This window comes from Macaca nemestrina, chromosome 17 (genome assembly GCF_043159975.1).
Source record: "Macaca nemestrina isolate mMacNem1 chromosome 17, mMacNem.hap1, whole genome shotgun sequence".
NCBI lineage: Eukaryota > Metazoa > Chordata > Mammalia > Primates > Cercopithecidae > Macaca > Macaca nemestrina.
In genome coordinates this window covers 50,169,404-50,195,156 of record NC_092141.1, presented here as the reverse complement: position 1 = coordinate 50,195,156, position 25,753 = coordinate 50,169,404, and the positions used below count along the sequence as shown (strand labels likewise).

General features: G+C 41.0%; 2 protein-coding genes across 18 annotated transcripts in view; one reads left to right on the top strand and one right to left on the bottom strand.

The window, feature by feature from the left end:
• Positions 1–6,612, top strand: part of LOC105476835 (protein phosphatase, Mg2+/Mn2+ dependent 1E) — a 223,638-nt gene extending 217,026 nt beyond the window's left edge. For both annotated transcript variants that reach the window (XM_011733092.3, XM_071082853.1), the window contains exon 7: positions 1,453–6,612. In XM_011733092.3, the coding sequence (XP_011731394.2) occupies positions 1,453–2,510 (1,058 nt within the window). In that variant the 3' untranslated portion in view covers positions 2,511–6,612. The remainder of the gene's footprint in view (positions 1–1,452) is intronic.
• The window catches only part of LOC105476833 (tripartite motif containing 37), a 135,852-nt gene that overhangs the window by 9,579 nt on the left and 100,520 nt on the right, over positions 1–25,753 (bottom strand). For 4 of the 16 annotated variants that reach the window (XM_011733080.3, XM_011733085.3, XM_011733083.3 and 1 more), the window contains 3 exons: positions 23,492–23,635; positions 21,305–21,383; positions 18,819–19,008 (listed from right to left, as the gene is read on the bottom strand). In XM_011733080.3, the coding sequence (XP_011731382.2) occupies positions 18,834–19,008; positions 21,305–21,383; positions 23,492–23,635 (398 nt within the window). In that variant the 3' untranslated portion in view covers positions 18,819–18,833. Of the gene's footprint in view, positions 1–4,081; positions 4,353–18,818; positions 19,009–20,129; positions 21,384–23,491; positions 23,636–25,753 lie in introns of those variants that run through there. The other 12 variants (XM_071082852.1, XM_071082851.1, XM_024791249.2 and 9 more) reach the window with 9 other exon arrangements.

The following is a 25,753-nucleotide window of genomic DNA, read 5'->3' as shown; positions in this document are numbered from 1 at the left end:
TGATCCTATCTCTACAAAAAAAAAGAAAAATTAGCTGGGCGTGGTGGTGTGCGCCTGTAGTCCCAGCTACTTGGGAGGCTGAAGTAGGTGGATCACCTGAGCCTGGAAGATTGAGGCTGCAGTGAGCCCTGATTGCGCCGCTGCACTCCGGCCTGGGTGACAGAGTAAGACCCTGCCTCAAAAAAAAAAAAAAAAGTGAATGAGAGTCCCTTGTTGTAGTCATAAGCTATTTAGTTACCTCATAGGCTTAAGGACTCTTTGGCTATGCTCTCACAAAGTACCTAAAGGAAAGTAATCAATGTAAAGAAGGAATAGATTTGGAAGTGCTGTGGATGTGAAAATCCTAAATGATCAATTATCTCAGTAGTCTGGTGATAGAAACTTAGTTTAGTGTGGGCCCAAGGTCTGCAGTCTCGCTCCTACCCCAAGCACCCTACTCTCCAACTGCACATTACTCCCTAACAGTTACCTCTGCCTTTGCTTATCCTGTTCCCTCAATTGAGACAACTTCTCTGCCTGGTGACAACTAACTTACCCTTCAGGACCAGCTCAGATGTCATTCTGTGACAGGACGAGCTAAGCAAGAAAAGGAAGACAGAAAGGCCCAGAAAGACCTTGAATTCTCACAGTTGTTAATAAGCGGGGAAATGCACAATAACAATAAAGACAGAAGTGGGGTGATGATCAGAGCCAGATGAAGAATATGGCAATCTCTAAATATAAGAGAAAAAATGGTCATACATTTTGTCTGTTCTTTAGAAGTTACGGGTAAAAAGCACCATTAAAAAATAGAAAGCCAAGTGGGTTGGGAATCAGGGAAACTGCATTCAGCTCCCATGTGTGAGGCCTTGGTCAGCCACAAAACTCTTCCTGGCTTAAGGGAGTTAAGACTTGATTTATATAATCTCGTGTAACTCAAATCTTCCTTTGTGCTCACAGCATGAAGCTATTTATTGATTTCTAAACAAGAACAGAACAAAAATGATTTAATGAAGAGAATGATCAGAGCTTTGGTTTGTTTCTTTCAATGTGGACTTGTTTTCAAATTTCAACTAAATCAAAACCACCTGCAAAAGAACATATCCACTAAATCAACCATGTTTTCCTACATAGTGTACTGAATTTTTCAGTACAGCAACAAACTTAGATCTGACATTGTTGTTACACTCAGCTAAGCCTAAATCATAGCCAGAGGTGCAGATTCAGAGTCTAAGCTAGGTAAGGACTTATGCCCAGTAACTTAGCAATTATTTAACTGGGAGTAAGGAGTAAGCAGATCTGATTACCACAGAATTTAAGTATTTTGTCAAAAACTATTTTATAAATTCTTTCCAGTCAATTCAGTTCACAATCCAGTAAGTTGTGATCAGAGTCATGGCATTGGTCATAAACATTCTTAGCATGCAAGGTAAAGCAAAGGCTAATGATGCTCCTACACTCTGCTTCCCGCAGGAGATGCTGAACATAAGCCATATATCTGTGGGGATGCAGATTCTGCCTCCACTGTTCTGGATGGGACCGAAGACTACCTCATTCTGGCCTGTGATGGCTTCTATGACACCGTGAACCCTGATGAGGCAGTGAAAGTTGTGTCCGACCACCTGAAAGAGAATAACGGAGACAGCAGCATGGTTGCCCACAAGTTAGTGGCATCAGCTCGTGATGCTGGGTCAAGTGATAACATCACGGTTATTGTGGTATTCCTGAGGGACATGAACAAAGCTGTAAATGTTAGTGAGGAATCAGATTGGACAGAGAACTCTTTTCAAGGAGGGCAAGAAGATGGTGGGGATGATAAGGAGAATCATGGAGAGTGCAAACGCCCTTGGCCTCAGCACCAGTGCTCAGCACCAGCCGATCTAGGCTATGATGGGCGTGTGGATTCATTCACTGATAGAACTAGTCTGAGCCCAGGGTCCCAAATCAACGTGCTGGAAGACCCAGGCTACCTAGATCTCACACAAATAGAAGCAAGCAAACCTCACAGTGCCCAGTTTTTGCCACCAGTTGAAATGTTTGGTCCTGGTGCACCAAAGAAAGCCAATCTTATTAATGAGTTAATGATGGAGAAAAAATCAGTTCAGTCATCATTGCCTGAATGGAGTGGTGCTGGAGAGTTTCCCGCTGCTTTCAGTTTGGGTTCAACAGGGGAGCAGATATACAGAATGGAGAGCTTGTCTCTTGTCTGTTCAGGGTTGGAAAATGAACAGTTCAAATTCCCGGGAAACAGAGTTTCTAGATTGTCTCATTTACGCCACCACTACTCAAAGAAGTGGCACAGATTCAGGTTTAATCCAAAGTTTTATTCATTTCTCTCTGCTCAAGAGCCTTCCCACAAAATAGGCACTAGCCTGTCCTCACTTACTGGAAGTGGGAAGAGAAATAGGATAAGAAGTTCTCTGCCATGGAGGCAAAATAGTTGGAAAGGGTACAGTGAAAACATGAGGAAGCTCAGAAAGACTCATGATATTCCATGCCCAGATCTTCCTTGGAGCTATAAAATAGAGTAATTTTTCTTTCAAGTAGGTTAGCTAGCTCTCCCCCAATAAAAACACCACTATCAGAGTAGAAACAAGGTAGACATTTCTAAAACATATGTGCTTCATTATGAATCCATGGATGGCTCAATTCTTCAATGTAAATAGATCTCTAGGAAACTCAAAGTACAGTGTTTTCAATCTAAAAAAAAGTATTGGCAGTTTCACTTGCAAAATTACACAACTGGTCCCTGTGATGTGTCTCGACACCTATATACAACCCCCTTCCCACCATCCCTTCATGTCACTAGTGGAGGCTTTCGAGTTAGTTATTTCAGTCAGGATATACAGTGTTGAAATCTCAATGTGGTTGAAATCTGGTCTGATGTGCCTAATATGTCTATGGAAAATTTAATGCTAAATTAAATTTGGTTGGGAAATGTCCCTCAAAATCCTGGGCACTATGAAGGAACCCCCTGCCCCCTAACCTTTTTGGGTAGGTAAAAGACTAAAAGCCATATGGATTTTAACTGACAATAATGAAAGTGGTAAATCAGTGTAAAAGTGTCATATTCTCAGACTTGTGAGGTGGTTTATAGTCAGAAAGATTTATGGATTTTTTTCCTGTAACATAAAAGACTATGAACTTTTTTTTAATTAAAAAATATTTCCTAGGGCTGTAGTTACTTGGGAGTTTCATAACCTGTTATGGTGCTTTTGGTGGAATTTTTATTATTTAGCATTTTAGGAGACCGCTGTCAACTGGTTTTAATCTATGATGCTAATATGTTTTCCACTGTACCCTCATCTCAGGAATAAAACTGATTTAACGGAGATGATGTCAGGTACAAATACACTATAGAGTCAAAATGCCATTTACAAAGAAAATCAAAAGCATTTCTGTATTTTGACTTTTTTTAGTTCAGACAGCAAAGGCATGTAGCACTATAAAATAAAAAGTGATTTTAGAGAATGAGAAATGCTACTTTTATCTTCTCTAAAAGTATTTCCCCCAAGGGAGTGAAGTAATCGGCATGGAGGAGGCTGAAAGTATTGCCTAAAGTGAGCCCAGAAGCCACTGAGAATGCAGATGACTGACAGCCAGGTCTGTTTAGTTGTAACTGGAAGACACATCAGTGTCCTGCTTACATGTAGCTTCAGACCGCAGAAAGAGGACACGTGCTTCTCATTTCAATATTGTATTTGATATTTTGAAACTGTCTTTTTGCTACTTCTGCAGTTTCAAGCTAGAAGCATGTTGTCAACTAAAGACAACAAATAAACTATCAAGATTCATTCATTCAGTGAAGCAGCCTCTGATCCTCTGAGAGTCACAAATGTCTTGGTGTTACCCTGCCCTAGTCAACTGCAGACCAGCCCGGCCAATGCCCACGGGTGGCACCTCTGGAGTGCTCACTCACAAGGGTGAGTGCTCTCGCTAAGAAGTGTCCCCCACCTAATCATGTGTTTATAGGATAGGACACGCTCCCCAGGCCCATAACAGAACTAAAATCCCTGAATTTTAAAGACATAGATGACTGGCATATTTTGGGTACCAGTAGAGCTATATCAAATAGACAAAAACAGTTTCACTTTAGCAATGATCACATTGTTAATCTACAGATTTTATTTTTAAAAATTTGGATGTAAGTAGAGACTTTCAGTATTTGTTTTCTCTTGATTTTGAAGTCATTTCTTCTTCTCAAGTCTGTGACAAATGGTTGAAAAGGAGTCAACATGGCCCCAACTATAGCACTGGAACCTTCATCATTCTGAGGCTTTGCCCCACACATGGTCCTCACTCATAGCTGTCACTTTCTGAAGCCTAAATCTTGTTAACCCATCAGGTGCAGTGTCAGTTTCAAATCAAATTATCTAAGAAAACAAGAAAACAGAGGCAGCAGACTATTGGTACACATTATAGTCCAAAGTGCTTAGTGAAGTAAAAAAAAAAAAGCTTTTTAAAATTTCTATTGTTGTCTATTGGTAATGCTTTTGATCAGAATAAAGAAGGTAAAGGGGAAAAGTTTCACATGCTAGGCTTTCTCAGTGGGGAAAAATATGGCTGGGTAAAACTGGGACAAACACAGACCCATTTTTAAGGGTGTGGATTTTGTAGGTCCGACTACACAGCAGTGTTAACTCATTTCTCATGCCATTAGCTCTCTAGAAAATAAAGCAAAGTAGTTCTAGTGTGGTCGTTATAAACCAATATTGTAAAAAATAGCAACTATTCATTTGTTCACAACATGCATATTTATAGAGTAGTTAGGTACCATTTGTAAGGTAAATCCTTTAAAATTCTATAATACATACTAAAATAGTGGTTATTGGTCTGATATATGCTGCTCTTGGTTCTACAAACTAGATAAAAAGCAGTGCTTTGTGAAATGCAGTGTTGTATCTTAACGCCACTGGTGATAGGAAGTAGTTCCCTTCAGTTCAAATCCTGTGCCCTTATTTGCTGCTTGCTGACGTAAGCAATAAGTAACCCTCTAACTAATGGTATCTACATATTTCTGTAACTTGTATTTAATGATGGTGTATCTGGTGATTGTAAAAATATTAGACAGATATAAAAGTATCTATATAATATATATAAACTGTTAATGCTGAGGTATAGTCTGTGAATTATGTGTTTTGTATTTTTATTCATTGTGTAATTTAGTGGTGGTGAAAGTTCTACACTCAATCCTTAAAGAGTGGCAGTATCACTTTTTCAATTTAACATGATCTGCATCAATCTGTTTGCCTGCTAAACAAGTTTTGTTAGAATAGGAAATAGTAAAATAAATCCAAACAAGAGTGTAGTACTGGTTAGGGAAACAGACTTCAGGTCACCAACTGAAGTCATTACAAACTCCTTGTACATTCACTGTGAGTTTCAAAGGGACTCGGTCCCCAATTTAAAGGTTTCCTTTGTTCAATTTCTAGATGTGTACTTCTGAGGGATATGAGGTTAGGCAACATTACAGCAACACACACTGGGGCTACTAATCCCATTTAGGTCTGTTCTAAAGAGGATGGGTAGAAACTCTTATGTATATACCTTTTCTTTACCTAGAAGTGCCATCCATTGTCCTTGAATTATTATGATTAAAGTTACTGTTGCATTTAGGAGGCTCCTTGAAAGTAACACCTTTTCCAAGGACAATGGCAACAATGTCAATGTCAACACTGAGTCTAATTTTGACCACATTTATAGTGGTATAGTGTCAATACTGCATTTTCATGACAACCACACTCCACTGTTGAACACTGTGCCATGAGAAGTGCAACATCCAGTGGGCAGATGAAAATGATGCATGGCCAAGTTCAGTGTTTACAGATAAAACTGCTATGGTTCAAGTACTTCCTTCCCCATCAAATCCTTGCTAAGGCTTTGTGGGAAAATGATCTAAATTATTGTTTTAATTTTTAAACCTAATTTATTCACTCAGTGAACATTCTTAACTAAGCAAGGCTATAAAAGGGAATACTATAGTTTTGTCCATACTTTGATACCATTTTTCTTTGAATCGTACGTTAGCAAAAGAAATTTTTTTCACCTTTGAAAATCACGTGATGTTAAAGGACAAATGCCCACTCTTCTATTCTGATCTGCAAATAGCTTAAATGTCTCTTGCAAAACAAAGTAAGATACTGCCAGTATTATAACACAATGATTTTCCAGACAAATGGTATGGTGTTGAAAAACAATTGTTACTTCCCGTAGCAGCATTTTATCTTCTATTTTGAAGACTATTTATTGTACTAATTAGAAAACATGAAATAGGACAGGGAACTCCAGACTGACATGGCAGTTGTTTTTGAAAAGGAAATAAACTTTGATGAAGTAGATAATCCAGATACATCATTGTAAACTCTTACTCTAGGTGCTCTTTGGTGAGAGACAGGCTTTGTTCTCTTGTTCATAACATTTCTCTGCAAAGAATTCTCTATGGAGTGAAGCGAATGAAGTGAATTATTTCTTACCAAGTAAATTTATCAATTCACAGATCTGCTCTACAACTCACTTTTGAGTTCAGTTGTAGTCATGAGTGATCCTTCATATTTTATTAAAACTGTTCATTCAGGTAAGAAGTATGTTGAAATTTTGCCAATTATCTTAATAAAACCCAGCAATTTAAAACCACTAGTCATTTGTCTTTTTATTTAAAGGAAAGGTAAGTTATTTAGTGTTTAAATTTGTGCAGATTCCTTCAGAACTGGGAAATAAAATCCTTGGATGGACGTTTTCTTAAGCTTGGAACATTTAAAAAGATTTGCTAAATGCTGCTGTAACATTATTTTACCCCAGAAGAGAGGTATTTAGCCTTATACATATTCTCTTCATTAGCTGAAATGCGAGGAGAGGGAGTGGTGTTAGAATCCTAAAAGAGAAGAGGAACTGGACCTGCCAAGGACTAAGCGGTGGGTCATCAAATCTCCCAACTACTTCATTCTTAGAACTCTGCATCTAACCAAGCTTTCCCCTTTCGCATAGCCTCTTTGAGTTTCAAGCTAGAAGAAAGTAAGGAAATAATCAGGTGAGCTGTGGTGGAAAGCCTCCCAAGGATTGCTGATGGGTGAGTAAAGGAGATAGAGTCAAAAAGGAGAATGTGGGGAAGGGAAGTCACTTACGACACCTGCATCTGAAGGGAGGGAACTGACCTTACAAACGAGTCGACCTTGTCAATACACTGCACTGTTCTCCTCTTCTCTACCAGTAAGGCCTTTACAATTAATTTTACATAGTTTCAAAAATCTTCAATTCCTAATTCCCTAAATTCATTTAGTCCTTGGCATGACTTTATATAGAACCAAATGAAGCAACAATTGAGGAAAAAATAAAAGGTGAAGTTTTGAAAGAATGACATATTTGAAGGGGTTTACTAAAGCAGGGAATGACAGAAAAAGAACATTTTGATTAATAAGTGTTACATTTGAAAAAATTCCCTAAAATATAGTATTACTTAGATCAAAAGGAACACCTCTTTCTGAAGCAGCAGCACACAGCAAGACGGAAGGGAACTACTAGGTACGGTAAAATCATTTGAACATCATAGAAAACCCAAGTTACCAAATTATCAGAAACGACTGTCTGTGCTGACAAGCTGCATCACTGAGCATTTCCCCCACACCCGCCCCCGGTTGCTGTCAGTGTGCATCATTTCCTTTCCTTTCCTTCTTTTGAGATGGAGTTTCATTCTGTCACCCAGGCTGAAGTGCAGTGATGTTATCGTGGCTCACCACAACCTCCGCCTCCCAGGTTCAAGCGATTTTCCTGCCTCAGTCTCCCGAGTATCTGGGATTACAGGCGCCACCACCACGCCCAGCTCATGGTAGAGACGGGGTTTTCACCGTGTCGGCCAGGCTGGTGTCGAACTCCTGACTTCAGGGGATCCACCCTCCCACCTTGGCCTCCCAAAGTGCATCATTTTCTTTATCATTGCAAGGTTCCATCTGTTTTTTTTTCTGTTTTTTTTTTTGAGACAAAAGTCCTGCTCTGTCACCCTGGCTAGAGTGCAGTGGTGCAATCTCAGCTCACTGCAACCTCTGCCTCCCAGGTTCAAGCAATTCTTGTGCCTCAGTCTCCCAAGATGCTGGGATTACAGGCGCGGGCTACCACGCCTGGCTTTTGTATTTTTAGTAGAGACCGGGTTTTGCCATGTTGGCCAGACTGGTCTTGAACACCTGACCTCAAGTGATCTGCCTGCCTTGGCCTCCCAAAGTGCTGGGATTTACAGGCGTGAGCCACCATGCCCGGCCCCATCTGTCATCTTAACAGCAATTAGTAAAGAACACTTTTTCTGTTATGCTTTAGGGAACCTCCCTTTGCTTGGCCTAGGAATAACCTTATGGAAGATCCCTTATTTACATTTCAAATGTCACATTCTTTTCTGAGAGCCCCAACTGTTGGCTTTAGGAAGAAGCGCTCTTCCCTGGGCAGTTGGTTGAGCCTGCCTCGCCTCTTATGCTGAGCTGTAGGATGCTGCCCCAGTCGTGCAACCTCCAGATGAGGGGTGTCCTCTCCTCATTGTGCAAACAAGGGCCCTCACACACAGGTTCTATTTGATTTTTATAATCTTGCTTTAGGACCAGGGAAACAAATGTGAAAAACTGTCAAGAATGATACACATTTGGAGAAGCCATTTTCCAAATGAGTAACTGGAGTTTAACTAAAGATGAAAAAGTTGTCCCTGCTAGTCATTACATTGAGTAGTATGACAGCTACAGGATTAGGGGTGGCCAGTTAAGCCAAATCGAATTGCTATGGGCTCACCAGGTCAAATGAAACCCAGTGGGAGGTGAGCCTATGGAGCAGTCTTTCCCAAATGCACACCAGGAGACACTGACTGACCTGAAGGTCTCGGGCAAGGACTCTGGCCAGCAGGGTCGGCAGAGCGGGAAGGGAGACTCCTGGTCAACATGCCAGCCAGAGAAAAGGATTTTAGAAAGAGAGCAGCCCGTACAGTTGATGTCCCAAACTACACTGTGGTTAATCTTATCATCTGCTCTTAAGCATCCCTAGGCAGAGTTCTAAAACTTCTATAAATCTAGACTATGAAGGCATGTATTGGTAGATGTGAGAATGAGAGGTAGAATGAGGAGAAATCTAAAAATAGTACCACATAAAGATTCAAATGAATATGCAAAAAAGAAAATAGCTCTTGGGGTTTTCTATTTCCCAAATTTCTCTCATCTTATCACCTTTATAATTTAAACATTAAAAAATTTAGATAAAAAATTAAAAATGGCTCATGATTTTCTGAATTCTGATTTTAGAATTACACTCATGTTTTACATTCAATAAAATATGTATTTTACATATATATATATGTGTGTGTATATATATATATATATATATATATCACAGCACTTCCAGCTTCCACTCTGGGATGTAGGGGTAGAAGGAGCATTTCTTCCACTCTTACAATGCAAATAAGCCAGATGAACTATAAATTAGGACTTTTTTCCGAATCCATTGGAAAGTTGAGGTTGCAGAGTAACCAAATGGCCCCAAATGGAGAGGGGCAGTTGCCTGCAAGGGGAGAGAAGACATTAGCACTAGTTTCGGTAGGGTCATTGTAAACAGACACTGAAAAGAACAGCCTTCCTAAAAGTGATGATTAGTGAAGGCAGAATATGGGCTGCAAGAGTGTGAAGACTCAGGGGCCTGCAGAAACTGAGGGAGTCGCCCTATCTTCCAGGCTTTTTCTTCACAATCTCTACCAGGGGCTCAGAGAAAACACTGGAAAGAGCCCTAAGAAGTGTCAGCTGTGACGCACACACCCAGGGAAGTATACAGCGGCCTTGGTCATGGGTAAAGGAACTTACCGTACGCTTTCTCTCATCTCACAGAACAAAAGCATTCTATGAGGGAAAAGGGGCACAAATACTGTTGCCGTCTGGACACTGGTGAAAAGTCACTGTGGCAGAGGGAAGAAAAGCCCCATCCCGGAGGAGGGGCAGAAATACCACTGGTGGTGATGGTGAGGACACACCTCATCTGGAGGATGCGTGGCTGGGGCAGTAATTAGCTGGGAGGGGGCAAGTAAACGGAGACACTCCCAAACCTAAGGACACAGTGCCTAAAACTGCAACTTAATCCAAGAACGCCAGCCCCTCCCCAGCCCCCGTTACACTTCAAGTAACAGCAGAGTATTTCCAGGAGGAGGACAGCAGAGCAACGGAAGCACAGAGAGAGACCCTCTCAGAGACACAGCACAAAGCTTCTGAGCCTGGAAACTCAGGGTCAGAAACACAGTGCTCTGGTATCCAACCCCAATCAGAAATACAACGTATCATCACAGGAACTCGAGACCACTAAGGAAAATCACAGCAAATCCAATCTTGAACCGTGCACAACTCCTAACTACTATTAGGTTGGAACAAAAGTAATTTTGGTTCTTGCCATTAAAAAATGTGAAAACCGCAATTACTTTTCCACCAGCCATAATACACTAATTCAACCTCTGCAACAAAGGTCTTAGCAGCAGGAAAGGCCTCCTCACTTTCAGGTGTAGACACTATTCACCAAAGTATCTTGTCCTATGTGAGATGTGTCGCTTTTAACAAAATATATAGAGCTATATGAAAAGCCACGAAGAAAACATTCTGAAGACATGAAACAATCATCAGAACCAGACTCAGGTAACAGATTTTGGAAGTGAGAGAGAACTTTAAAAAATTAAGGTTTTGGGAGGCCAAGGCAGGAGGATCGCCTGAGGTCTGGAGTTCAAGTCCAGCCTGGTCAACATGGCGAAACCCCATCTTTACTGAAAATACAAAAATTAGCCAGGCGTGGTGGTGCAAGCCTGTAGTCCCAGCTATTTGGGAGGCTGAGGCAGGAGAATTGCTCGAACCCAGAAGATGGAGGTTGCAGTGAGCCAACATCGCACCACTGCCCTCCAGCCTGGGTGACAGAGCGAGACTCTCTCAAAAAAAAAAAAAAAAAAAAAAAAAAAAGTTAATATGTCAAGAAAAATGGTGGATACTATGCAAGATCATATGGGTGATTACAGCAAAGCGATGGAACCTATAATTAAATAATAATAGAAACGTAAGACATGAAAAATACCACAACAGAGATGATGAATGCTTTTAGTTGGCTAATCAGTAGGCTCTAAACTGCTGAAAAGAAAATCAGTAAAACTTGAAGATAAGTTAACAAAAATTACCTTAACTGAAACACAACAGAAAAAAATGAAGGAAAAATAAAATCAACCCAGAACATAACATCCAAAAGCTGTGGGACAGTATCTGTGTAAAATATGCACAACTAGAATCCTAGAAGGAGAAGAGAAAGATAATGCCTCAGTCTCCCAACTAGTTAGGATTACAGGCATGCACCACCACGCCTGGCTAATTTTGGGCAGAAGATAATGAGCAGAAGAAATATTTGAAGAAATAATGGCTTAGAGTTTTCCAAAATTAATGACAGACACAAAACCACAGATACAAGAAACTCAGAGAACACCAAGCAAAGCTAGGCGAGGTGGGTCACACTTGTAATCCCAGCACTTTGCTTGGCTGAGGTGGGAGGATAGCTTAAACTTAGGAGTTCAAGACCAGTATGGGCAATGCAGTGAGACCCTCTCTGAAAAAAAAAAAAAATTAGCTGGACATGGTGTGTGGCTTGCAGTCCCAGCTACTCGGGAGGCTGAGGTGGGAGGATTGCTTGAGACCAGGAGGGCTGAGGATGCAGTGAGCTGTGATTGTGCCACTGCTCTCCAGCCTGGGTGACAGAGCAAGACCTTGTCTCAAAAAAAAAAAAAAAAAAAAAAAAAAAGGGCTAGCCATAGTAGCTCACACCTGTAATCCTAGCACTTTAGGAGGCCGAGGCAAGTGGATCACTAGAGGCCAGGAGTTTGAAACCAGCTTGGGCAACATGGAGAAACCCTGTCTCTAGTAAAAATACAAAAATTAGCTAAGCATGGTGGTGCACGCCTGTAATCCCAGCTACTAGGGAGGTTGAGGCACAAGAATCGTGTGAACCTGGGAGGTGGAGTTCACAGTGAGCTGAGATCGAGCCACTGCACTCCAGCCCAGGTGACAGAGCAGGACTCTGTCTCAAAAGAAAAAACAAAATCAAGACCGGGCCTGGTGGCTCACGCCTGTAATCCCAGCATTTTGGGAGGCTGAGGCCGGTGGATCACAAGGTCAGGAGTTCGAGACCAACCTGACCAACATGGTGAAATTCTTTCTCTACTAAAAATACAAAAAATTTTTGGGCGTGGGGGCGCATGCCTGTAATCCCAGCTACTCAGGTGGCTGAGGCAGGAGAATCACTTGAACCTGGGAGGCAGAGGTTGCAGTGAGCCGAGATTGCGCCACTGCACTCCAGCCTGGGCAACAGAGCGAAACTCTGTCTCAAAAAAAAAAAAAAAAAGAAAAAAAATCAGACCACATCAAGCAAGGTAAATACCAACCACACCACACCTAAGAAAAAGAAGTTTCCTGGCCAGGCGTGGTGGCTCACAGCTGTAATCCCAGCACTTTGGGAGGTTGAGGCGGGCAGATCACTTGAGGTTAGGAGTTCAAGATCAGCCTGGCTAACACGGTGAAACCCCATTTCTACTAAAAATAAAGAAGATGAGCTGGGTGTGGTGGCGCACGCCTGTAATCCCAGCTACTTGGAAGGCTGAGGTAGAAGAATCACTTGCACCTGGGACGCGGAGGTTGCAGTGAGCTGAGATCGTGCTATTGCACTCCAGCTTGAGCAACAAGAGCAAAACTCTGTCTCAAAAAAAGAAAAAAGTTTCCTTCTAGTTGGTTACACTGGTGAATTCTACTAAACAGTTAAAGAATAAGGCCAGGCACGGTGGCTCATGCCTATAATCCCAGCAACTTGGGAGGCTAAGGTGGGTGGATCACCTGAGGTCAGGAGTTCAAGACCAGCCTGGCCAACATGGTGAAACCTTGTCTCTACTAAAAATACAAAAATTAGCTGGATGTGGTGGCAGGTGCCTGTAATCCCAGCTACTTGGGATGCTGAGACAGGAGAATCGCTTGAACCTGGGAGGTGGAGGTTGCAGTGAGCTGAGATAAAAATAATAATAATAATAAATAACACCAAATCTACGCCTTCTTTTCCAGAAAACAGAACACTCACTTTATTAGGTCAGCATTACTCTGACACCAAATCAGATGAAGACAGAAAATTTCAGACCAGTATCGCTCTGAATATAGATGGAAAAGTTCTAGGCAAAATATTAGCAAAACAAATACCATTACACACCTATTAGAATGGCTAAAAAATAGCTGGTTAGCTCAGTCGGTTAGAAGAAAAACCAAAACGAATGGCTAGAAAACTTCTGGCAGTGCCAAATGTTTGTGAGATGCAACTGGTACTTTCATGTGCTACTGATGGGAATGCAGAATGGTATGTCACTGTGGAGACTGGGCAGCGCCTCAGTAAAGACTCTACTTACCATATGACTCAGTGCAATGAGTGCTGATACCAACTACCCGGAGTTCGGTCAAACTGTACAGGTTATGGGCGAAGTTTTCCACAAGACTGCCCTCATTCCAGACACTAGCTCCGAGTTCCGGGATCCTGAGGCGACCCTCACTTTTGACCAGCTGATTACAAATTTGGGCATTTTTGCTATCCTACTCAGGTTTGATAATTGACTAGAACAACTCACAGAACTCAGAAATGCACTTATGATCAGAGTTTCATTATGACAAAAGGTTACAAATAAGCCAGCTAAAGGGAGAAATACATAGGGTGAGGCCTGGGAGAGTCCCAAATGTGAAGGCCCCTTGACTTCAGGACAACTTACTCTCCAGGCACACTGATACATTTCCCTGGTTGACAGTGCTCTGTACTTACATATTTTATAAAAATATGTAAGAGTTTCCCTCTTATTTAGAATGCCTTTCTCTGACAGAAGCCTAGCTCTCATTAGCTATGATATATGTATGTACTTGTTCAACCCTAATATACAAGTAGCTTGTATAAATAAGAGGGAAACTCACTCAAGCTTTAGTATCCAGTTTTTTTTTTTTTTGTTTTGAGATGGAGTTTCACTCCTTTTGCCCAGGCTGGAGTGCAATGGCACGATCTCGGTTCACGGCAACCTCTGTCTACCAGGTTCAAGTGATTTTTCTGCCTCAGTCTCCCAAGTAGTTGGGATTACAGGCATGCACCACCACGCCCAGCTAATTTTGTGTTTTTTGTAAAGATGGGGTTTCTCCATGTTGGTCAGGTTGGTCTCAAACTCCCGACCTCAGGTAACCCGCCTGCCTTGGCCTCCTGAAGTGCTGGGATTACAGGCATGAGCCCCCGTGCCTGGTAAGTATCCAGATTTTTACTGGAACTTCCTTATGTAGGTGTAACCATCACTGGCAGTGAGTCGGACTGGACTATCACATGGTTCAGAGCCCAGCTCTCTAATGACACCCACAGCATTTCTGGTGTAGCCAGCCCCAATCCTGGGTCATCTCATTAACATAAACTAGCAAGGGCCACCATAAATAACTCCTATCACTTGGAGAATGCCAAGGATTTAGAGGGCACTTCCCAGGAACTAGGACAAAGGCCAGATTCTCTATTACATACCCAGCAATCCCGCCCCTAGGCATGTATGGTTTGGCTGTGTCCCCACCCAAATCTCATCTTGAATTCCCACGTATCGTGGGAGGGACCCAGTGGGAGGGACCCAGTGGGAGGTAAATGAATCACGGGGGCAAGACTTTCCTGTGCTGTTCTCATGATACTGAATGTCTCATGAGATCTGATGGTTTTATAAGGTGGAGTTTCCCTGCACAAGCTCTCTTGTCTGCCACCATGTGAGATGTGCCTTTTACCTTTTGCCATGATTGTGAGGCCTCCCCAGCCACGTGGAACTGTAAGTCCAATAAACCTCTTTCTTTTGTAAAATGCCCAGTCTCGAGTATGCCTTTATCAGCAGCATGAAAACAGAATACAGCATGTAACACTAGAGAATAAAAGCTTACACTCACACAAAAACCTGTACCCAAATGTTTACAAGAGTCTAATCATCCTAAACTAGAAATAACCCAAATGGGCAAAGGAATAAACAGTGGTGTATCCACACAGTGGACTACTACTACTCAGCAATAAAAAAGAATGAAGTGCTGATTCACACAAGATGAGTGAAACTTAACTGCACTTTGTGAAGCAAGAGGCCAAACTGTGATCCCATTTACATGACTCTGTGGAAAAGCAAAAACTAAAAGGGCAGAGAACAGATCAGATCAGATCAGTGGTAGCCAGGAGCTGCGGGGGAGGGAGGTGGTTACCTGTAAAGGGCCAGCACAGGGGAATTTTGGGGGTGACTAAAATGTTCTGTATAGTATTGTGGTGGCGAATACATGACATTTGTTGAAACCCACAGAACTGTATGCCAGAAAGACTGAATTTTAATGTATGTAAATTTACAAATTAACCAGGATATGTGGGGGAGGACAGAATGTAGACCATAACAGATGAACCTAACTGTTACACCAACGAGGCACAATATCACAATGAAGGGAATGGGAAAGAAAAGAATTAATGTAATTTTGAATCTAAGGACCTAAATATCTTTGAAAAAAATGTTATGACACGATACTGAAAAGCTAAAGACTAAAAGAACTGTATACAAGCACTGTATTTTAGGTGGTAAATTTGTTTTTTGTAGGGCACAGCCTGGAATCCACAGGAGGCCAACGGTTCTGAAGCTACTTGTATATTCGAGTTGAGCAAGTACATACATGCATCATAGCTAATGAGAGCTAGGCTCCTGTCAGAGAAAGGCATTCTAAATAAGAGGGAAGACCAGAATGAGGCCTCTGGAGTTGAACTGTTACCAGTGTAGACTCACAGTCATAGTGACACACACACACAGATATGTACAGAAATACATATAAATGTGTGTATTTGCATGAGTAACTATACAGTTGGCCCTCTATATCTTTGCTTTCTGCATCCATGGAGTCAACCAACAATGGACAGAATTTATTTTTTAAAAAATAGCACAACAATAATTTACATTGTATTTATTTACATTGTATTAGGTATTATAGGTAATCCAGAGATGATTTAGTGTATCTGGGAGATCAGGTGTGGTGGCTCACACCTGTAGTCCCAGCTACCTGACAGGCTGAGGTGGGAGGATTGCTTGAGCCCAAGAGTTCATTGCTGCAGTGAGCTATGCACAGCTGCACCCCAGCCTGGGCAACAGAATGAGACCCTGTCTCAAAACCAAAACAAAGTATCCAGGAGGATGTGCATAGGTTATATGCAAACACTATGCCATTTTATACAAGGGACTTAAGCATCTGTGGACTTTGGTATCCACAGAGGGTCTTGGAACCAATTCCTCACAGATACTGAGGAACAGCTGTCTATATGCATTTTCTTTCTTTCTTTTTTTTTTTTTTTTCTTTTTTGAGATGGAGTTTTGCTCTTGTTGCCCAGGCTGAAGTGCAATGGTAAGATCTCGGCTTACCGTAACCTCCACCTCCCAGGTTCAAGCAATTCTTTCTCAACCTCCCGAGTAGCTGCGTTTACAGGCGTGTGCCACCACATCTGGCTAATTTTGTATTTTTAGTAGAGATGGGGTTTCTCCATGTTGGTCAGGCTGGTCTTGAACTCCTGACCTCAGGTGATCCACCTGTCTTGGCCTCCCTGAGTACTGGGGTTAGAGGCATGAGTTGCTGTGCCCAGTCATACATTTTCTCTTTTTTGAGACAGGGTCTCACTCTGTCACACAGGCTGAAGCGCAGTGGCACGATCTTGGCTCACTGCAATCTCTACCTCCCAAGCTCAAGTGATCCTCCTACCTCAGCCTCCCAAGTAGCCGGGACCACAGGTGCGCACCACTACACTCAGCCAATTTACATTTTCTATGTATCCCCTGAGTGGGACTAGAAGCAGTGACAGTCTAATAATAATAAATACGTGGCATCCAAATCTTTGTTTCTAAATAGCATTCTCCAATAATAAGAACCATGGTTCTCCAGGAAGTGGTTAATTCCATGGCTAGGGTAGGTATCTTGTGATGTCAGAAAGCAAAGAAATGCTTAACAACAACAACAACAAGAATGAGACACATGAAAAGGGCACAGGAGCCAATCTGGAAGAGTTTCCAATGGCTGAAACCAGAACAAGCCAAGCTACAAAATATTAACTCAAAAACAAAATAAATATCCATCATATATAGATATATAAAGTAGCTGATATAAATAAGTAGCTGAAATTACAAAAACGGAGAAGAAAGGACTTGTCCTTACAGCATTCTAACAAAAAACATAGAAGAAATTAAGGAATTAGAAAATTACCATTAAAACATTACAGTAACAATTTCCATATGCAAGATCAACTACTAGGTGCTAAAATTAGTAAGTGAGAGTTTTGGCCGGGTGCCGGGCGCAGTGGCACATGCCTGTATCACAGCACTTTGGGAGGCTGAGGCGGGAGGGTCGCTTGAGCCCAAGAGCTCAAGAACCCCATCTCTACAAAAAACACAAAAATTCTCCCGGTGTGACTGCGCATGCCTGTAGTCCCAGCTACTCAGGAGGCTGAAGTGGGAGGATCGCTTAAGCCCAGGGGTTTGAGGCTTAGTGAGCCGACATCGCGCCACCACAGAATAGGTAACAAAGCCAGACTCTGTCTTCCAAAAAAAAAAAAAAAAGTTTAATAGAAACAAGGTATCTGCATAGTTTCAAAGTATCTGCCCCAAATATTTAGTAATTACAAAGGGGTAAAAACGTAAATCTATAGTAAGAAATCCTCACAAAGGCTGGGCACGGTGGCTCACGCCTGTAATCCCAGCACTTTGGGAGGCCAAGGTGGGCGGATCACAAGGTCAGGAGATTGAGATCATCCTGGCAAACGTGGTGAAACCCCATCTCTACTAAAAATACAAAAAAAATTAGCTAGGAGTGGTGGCGGGCGCCTGTAGTCCCAGCTATTCGGGAGGCTGAGGCAGGAGAATGGCGTGAACCTGGGAGGCAGAGCTTGCAGTGAGCTGAGATCCGGCCACTGCACTCCAGCCTGGGCGACAGAGCGAGACTCCGTCTCAAAAAAAAAAAAAAAGAAATCCTCTCAAAAAAAAAAAAAAAAAAGAAATCCTCACAAACACCACCTTAACCAAGTAATCTCACCGTTTAGTTCACCAATAAAAAATATCAACATCAGGGCTGGGCACAGTGGCTCATGCCTCTAATCTAGCACTTTGGGAGGCCAAGGCAAGTGGATCACTTGAGGTCAGAGTTCGCGACCAGCCTGGCCAACATGGTGAAACTCCGTCTCTACTAAAACACAAAAATTAGCTGGGCGTGGTGGTGCGTGCCTGTAATTCCAGCTCCTTGGGAGGCTGAGGCAGCAGAATGAATTGAATCAGGGAGGCAGAGGTTGCTGTGAGTCAAGATCATGCCACTGCACTCTAGCCTGGCCGACACAGTGAGACCCTATCTCAAAAAAAAAAAAAACAAAAAAAAAAACCCAACATATTAACATCAGGCCAGGAGCACACATGCAATCTAGCCTGCAATCAACCTAGCACTTTGGGAGGCTGAGGCAGGGGGATCGTTTTGAGCTCAGGAGTTGGAGACCAGCCTGGGCAACATGGTGAAACCCCATCTCCACAAAAAATAGGAAAATTAGCCAGGTGTGGTGGTGGACACTCAGGAGGCTTAGGTGGGAGGATCACTTGAGCCTGGGAAGCAGAGGCTGCAGTGAGCCAAGCTGGTGCCACTGCATTATAGCCTGAGTGACACAGTGAGACTCCGTCAAAAAAAAAAAAAAATATATATATATATATATATATATATATATATATGTATATTGATATATCAACATCATATCCCCCCTGATGTGATGCACTGAGAAGGGCCTTCTCAATAATGCATAACCTCAATTTAATATAAGAAAGCATCTGACAAACCCAAATAAGAAGAACATTTAAGAAAATAACACATCCTCTTCAAAAATATCAAGGTCATGAAAGCAAGGAAAGGCGGAGGAGCTGTCACATACTGAAGGATCCCAAGGAAACATGGCAACAAAATACAACGTGGGATCCTAGACCGGATCCTAGAACAGAAAAAGAACATTTGTGAAATAATGGTGGAATCTGAACAAATTCTGTAATTTGGTTAACAATATTATAACCAGGATTAACTTCTTAGTTTTGATCACCATTCTGTAATTATGTAAGGCATTAACAAAAGGAGAAGCTGGGCAGAGGGTATATGAAAACTCTTGTACAATTTTTGCAACTCTTTTGCAAATCTAAAATTATCTCAAAATTAAAAGCTAAAAACAAAGAATAATCTTTAGGTTTTAAATTATTTGGTATCAGAATGTTGGGTTTGGTGCAAGCGAGATAAAGTGGAAAAGGCACTAGACCAGCAGTTCACCCCATCCCTGCCAGTGGTATTGAACCTTAAGAGAATCATACAACCTCCCCGAAACTCAGGCTCCACGGCCAAACAGGTTTGATATACAACTCATCTACCTCAAAGGTTACTTAAGGATCAATGACACAAGTAGTTAAAGTTGTCCAGAAAGGACATGTTCATGGACAACACAAGCATTAATATATCTCTAGCCCTAAGAGAAAACTCTATTCAGGAGAGATTTTCCAGGAATGAACTTGAGATAAAACACTAAATACAGAAGCAAGGTAACAGTAGACAGTTCTTCGGCAAAAAAGGAAAGGTTACAAAATTAAAAATAAAAAAACATGCTGAGGGCTCTATCAGGGTACAGAAAGAGCAAAAAAGTAGGACAAGCAGAGAGTGGAGTAACTGGTTCTTTTCCTGTGCCTTTTCCTTCCCTCTCTGCTACCTAAATGTTAGCACAGCAAACTACATCAAGCAAGAGAGGAAACAGCGGTGTTCCCGGCATCACCGAGGAACTCGGAGCAGCCTTAGTATATAAGACAGCTGGGCAACGAGGGAGAAACTACTGTCCTGTCCTAAAGCGAACAGGTCTGAACTAAAAGCTATCATCTCTGAAGAAACCTTTTGGTCTTTCAGGTTTATTCTAATTTTAGAATGACTGGGATGGATGCTAGGCATCACTCCTCACCATGAGACTAAACACAAAACAAACTAATCAAATGTTTGGATCTTCTCTACACTACTAAACAGCCACAGTCAATGAGTAGAAAAAAGGGGTTTCTGGTCCCAATTTAATAAATAGCAGAGGCATATTTTCTCAAGTTGATTTTATTAACAAAAAGTGCAAACTATTTTGAACAAAAGTAAACTATGAGTCACAGCATTCAGCAAGACATAAGACACGGAATAGTGAACAATATTCACTAAGTAAAATACAGCAGATGAGATGTTGCCCACATGTATATTTAATTATTCATGCTTTTTCAATAGTCTCTTAGTCAACTTTCAGTGTAATTTTCACAAATATATAGCAACTCAAACACAAATGCAGGAGCACAATGCAAAGTGTGGCAACTGTTTTGGGCTAATTATGAGTACGAAAGAAAACCTTATACCACAGTTTCACATTCATGTAAGCCACTGTGCAACATGAATGAGTCTTTAAAGGTGCTGACACTGAAATCAATGTACAACTAATGAAAATAAACAAGGGGCTTTAAAATATTTGCTGCACTATAGTCGTATGGTAAGAGGCAGAAAAAATGAAAGGATTACATGTGTCTACAGGTCCAGGAACGTTAACGAATCCAGGTGAACTTAATTCATTTAAAATTACATGTGCAGAAGTCACACAACAGAAAGATTCCATGCCATTAAACAGTGTGCCTGTGCCTGAACAAGTGAGAGAAGATACACACTCCAAAAAGGAGATTCAGTCTAGTGTTACTTCAGTTATTCACATAAAGTGTCTACAGGGCAGAATCTCTTCATAAGCAACTGTTCTGTTCACTAATCTACAGGAACTAATGGAACTGTAATTAAACTGTAATTAAAACCCCAAATATAAAGGTGATTATTTAAACACAACTAAGCTCTAGCCAAAGACAGAAGAGCACCAATGCCAGGCAGGTTACTGACGGCATGCAGGGCCTAGAGGTACATTTTCTGGCAGTTAATCAGCCTTCTGCTGTAATAGACAAACTGCCTTTTGTGAATGTACAAATTTGCTAAATTAATAGAGAACTACATTGCTATTTCCTCACATTACAAAGAACTCTTCCCATACTGTTTTTGCCATGTGCTACTGCTGTCTTAGACTAAACTGTGCCACCTTCCAACAGTTTCCAAATTACTATTTCAGGTCGAGATAATGAAAAAATAAGACCAAATCTGATTATCTGACTGATGACAAATTTGAGCACCAACTACAGCAAAATTCAGGGTCAAGGTAGCTTGCAAGTCAGTTCTCTTGATTTGGCAATTACCTTCCACTGTTTTCATCTGGATTGAAGCTGAGATCTTCAGGGCCTATTTGTTCACCATCAGGAAAACTGGAATGTGTATCTATGATTGAAAAATAGATAAATAAACCATTTTAAATTTAAAAGCATATAATATAACAAGGGGAGTATTTTCCTTCTCAAGTCTTTAAATGATCTTACCAAATACGTTATTTAAGCGATAAAGATGTGCTGAGTTGTGAACAAATCTCTGTCTTCAGAGAATTTGTGATCTGAGTCAGGTATAATCAAACACAAAGGAAAAATAAAGGAGAAAAAACAAAATGTGTAATAGACCCACAATTAAAAGATGACAGGAATTGTCTCATTTTGTCCTCCTGGGGACAATCTGGGGAGTTTAAGAAGGGAACAAGAAGCAATGATGTATATTCTCAAGATTCAAGACCTTATAAACATAAAACATATTTCAAAGCCAATTAAACTATGCATGCAAATATCACTACAAAACCACCAGCACTCCAAATAACTGGTTCTGTATTGAAACATATTCCAAACATATTCCGTATTAAAACATATTCCAAATGCTTGCTTCTGTATTGAAAAAGATACCAGAACACCAGGAAAATATGTAAAATATAAAGCAGACAATTAGCAAAGGCTTGATAATGTTGTCACTCCAGGATATCTTGCAGAGGAATGCTCAGATTGATTATTAAGGCCTCTGGGTAACTTTAAATGTGTATTTCTCTAACTTGACAGGATATCCTTTTCTTGATTAATCTGTATTCCAGAAAACTGCTTCACAGCAGAATGCGTATGGTATATCCACATGACAGAATATTAGGTTGCCATAAAATATGAAGTTTATGAAATTTTAAATAACATACAAATATATTTAAGTGAAAAAAGCAGAATACAACACTATTTATAAAATATTTAGGTAGGGCTGGCACAGTAGCTCACACCTGTAACCCCAGTACTTTGGGAGGCCAAGGTGGGCAGATCACCTGAGGTGAGGAGTTCGAGACCAGGCTGGCCAACATGGCAAAACCCTGTCTCTACTAAAAATTACAAAAACTAGCTGGATGTGGTAGCACGTGCCTGTAGTCCCAGCTACTCAGGAGGCTGAGGTGGGAGAATTGCTTGAACCTGGGAGGCAGAAGTTGCAGTGAGTTAAGATTGTGCCACTGCACTTCAGCCTGGGAGACAAAGCAAGACTCTACCTGAAAAAAAAAAAGAAGAAGAAATGCAAATAAGAACAGAAGAAAACAAGGTAAAATACTAACATTAGGTTTCTCTTGTTGAGTTTTTTCCTAATAACTTTTTTGGAGGTAGGAGGGAATAAAAATTGATTTCACAATCTGCATGTATTTCTAAGTTATGTTTGTTTTAAAAGGTTAAAGTTATCCTACAGTAGGCTAGAAAAATCTCTGAAAAGGAAAAAAATCCAAACATCTGAAATCTCCCCAGGGTTGGCAATCATTTCCTGTGAAGGGTAGATAGTAAATATTTAGGCATTGTAGACCACAAACGGACTCTGTTGAAAATTCTTCTTTGGGCCGGGCGTGGTGGCTCATGCCTGTAATATCAGCACTTTGGGAGGCCAAGGCAGATGATTCATGAGGTTAGGAGTTTGAGACCAGCCTGGCCAACATGGTGAAACTCCATCTCTATTAAAAATACAAAAAAATTAGCCAGGCGTGGTGGTGTGTGCCTATAATCCCAGCTACTCGGGAGGCTGAGGCAGGAGAATCACTTGAACCCAGGAGGCGGAGGTTGCAGTGAGCCAAGATCATGCCACGGCACTATAGCTTGGCAACAAAACAAGACTCTGTCTCAGGGCAAAAAAACCACAAAACTCTTCTTTCTTTTGCTTGTTGTTTTAAGACTCTTTACAAAGTAAAAACCATTCTCAGGTCACAGACTACACAAAAGCAGGTTGTGGACCCCTTCTCTACCCAGTAAGTAGCACTCATTAGGTGCAACTCAGCCAAATATTACCAGCTGTGTTTTTTCAGTACTCACCATAATAGTTTACCAAAGAATATTGTCTCGTAAATGACAATAATTAAAAAAAAAAAAAAAAAAAGAAGTAGAAGCAGAAGAAGCAAAAGCAGCAGAGCGGAAGAAGCAGTAGTAGCAGCAGAAGAAGAAAGAGAAGCAGCAGCGGCGGTTTTATTAATCTGTGTAAAATGACATCATGTGCTGCACCTTCATCCGGGGGCTGTGTCATGGCCATGAAAGAGTCGTGAAACCCGCCCACGCTGGTGTGCTCTTCCTGCTCCTCATTCTCAGTGTCACATTCAATGTCACTGTCGCTACTCATTCCTGGCAGGAAGGAAGGAGAACATGTTTCTGAAAAGAAACCACCGTAAGTGAAAGGAAACAGATCTCCTTAACTACTAAACTGAGATTCCTATTGAATTTTACATAGAATGCCAAGAATTCAACAAACTAAACACAACAAAACAAAGACAAAAGTAACCACACAAACCTCGATTCTCTTTAGCTATTTAGAGCGGTGGTTTTATTTTTGTTCTCAAAGTTTAAAATTGCCCTTTCCATAGTACCTGAAAGTTATCATTTGAAACCAGCATTAATTTCATTATACTGATAATATTTTTTTTCCAAATCAAACACTGTTTATTTTTTCAGTCACAAGAGATAACAGGAACTCTTTTAATCCTGATTCATTATAGACATAATTATAGTCCCTAGCCTAAAACATAAATATAAATGTGTTATACAAATCCACATGTTAGATGAATATTAGAAATTCTGGCAGTTCTGATAATAGTTTGTATTAATTGGGCATCTAATTTTTTTGTGTATGCCGGTTGATTTTTATTTATTTTTATTTTTTGAGAGACAGGGTCTCGCTCTGTTACCGTAGGCTGGGCTGCAGTGGCCTGATCATAGCTCACTGCAGCCTCAAACTCCTGAGCTCAAGGGATACTCCTGCCTTAGCCTCCCAAGTAGATAGGTCCACAGGTACATGACACATACCTGTGTCATGTATGTACATAGCAGGGCATGCCCTGCTAATTTAAACATTTTTTAGAGGGATAGGGTCTTGCTATAATATGTTGCCCAGGCTGGTCTCGAACTCCTGACTTGAGAAGAGATCCTCCCACTTCAGCCTCTTAAAATGCTGAGATTACAGGCCACTGTGCCTGGCCACATCAGTTGATTTTTAAAAGAACAATTCTATAAAAAGTATTTGTTTCAGCAAGATAGCAATCAAGAAAACCTGAAAATCTTTCTGCTACAAGTCCTTACAAATAGCCAGATAAAATATAAATGTAAAACATTATTTTAATGAATAAGCACATTAAAAGGCAGAAAGGAAATCCCCAAGTGTCAGAAACAAAGAAGGATAAGGAACTTTCATTAGTGGATCAGGGCCCACGGTTGCCCTGCAGAGTTTCATATGAGGATTTTTAAACACTGCCTTGGGATAGAAAAATGAACCCCCTACAGAAAGGGAATTGAAAGTGAGACTAAAACTCCACCCCCTGCATAATGTTAAAATTTTTGTTTTCTTGAGACAGGGTCTCACTCTGTTACCCAGGCTGAATAACAGTGGTGCAACCATGGCTCACTGAAGCCTTAACCTCCCAGGGCTCAGGTGATCCTCCCACCTCAGCCTCCCAACAGGTCTGTGCCATCACATCTGGCTAGTTTTTGTAATTTTTTAGTAGAGATGGGATTTTGTCATGTTGCCCAGACTGGTCTTCAACTCCTGAGCTAAAGTGACCCACCCGCTTTGGCCTCCTAAAATGGTGGCATTACAGGAATGAGCCACCATGCTTGGCCAGTGCTAAAATTTCTATTAAAGAATAGACCAGAAAAATGTCTGCCTACTGGCATAGGAAAACAGCAAGGAATTTTGTCTGTTTCTACTGGGCTCTGAAGAGGGGGAAAAAAGTCTTACCTCAAAATTCAAAGTAAGATTTACGTGCCTAATTTAGGTTTGGGATTTAAGGTTGAGGTTCAAATTTCAAGAAATTGACATAAAAATTGTTCAGGAGCTAGTGTTATTTGAATAAAGCAAAAGTAAAATCCTCTCTGGAAGGAAGGTTCTAGGTACAATGGAGTAAGCACATTCCACTCTATCTTTCCCACTGAAAGTAGCAATAAAACCTGGAGAGATGGGTGGCATAGTTATTTAAGGATATTCATAGTTATTTACTTTGAAAAGTAAATAGAAACAGGCATACTGATGAAGCCGGAATTTGAATGACAACAAAACTGGCAGATTAATATAAGACCCAGAGTCTTATTTGAAAAAAAAAAAAAAAAAAAAAAAAAAATCCTAATGAAAATGTCCAGGATACAACCCCAAATAACTCAGCATATGAAAAGCCAGGAAAAGACAGCCAACAAACATCAATGATAAGATGACACAGATGTTTGGATTTAAGGGCTTTAAAGCCAGATAAAATGCTCATCAGCCAGGCCTGGTGGCACATG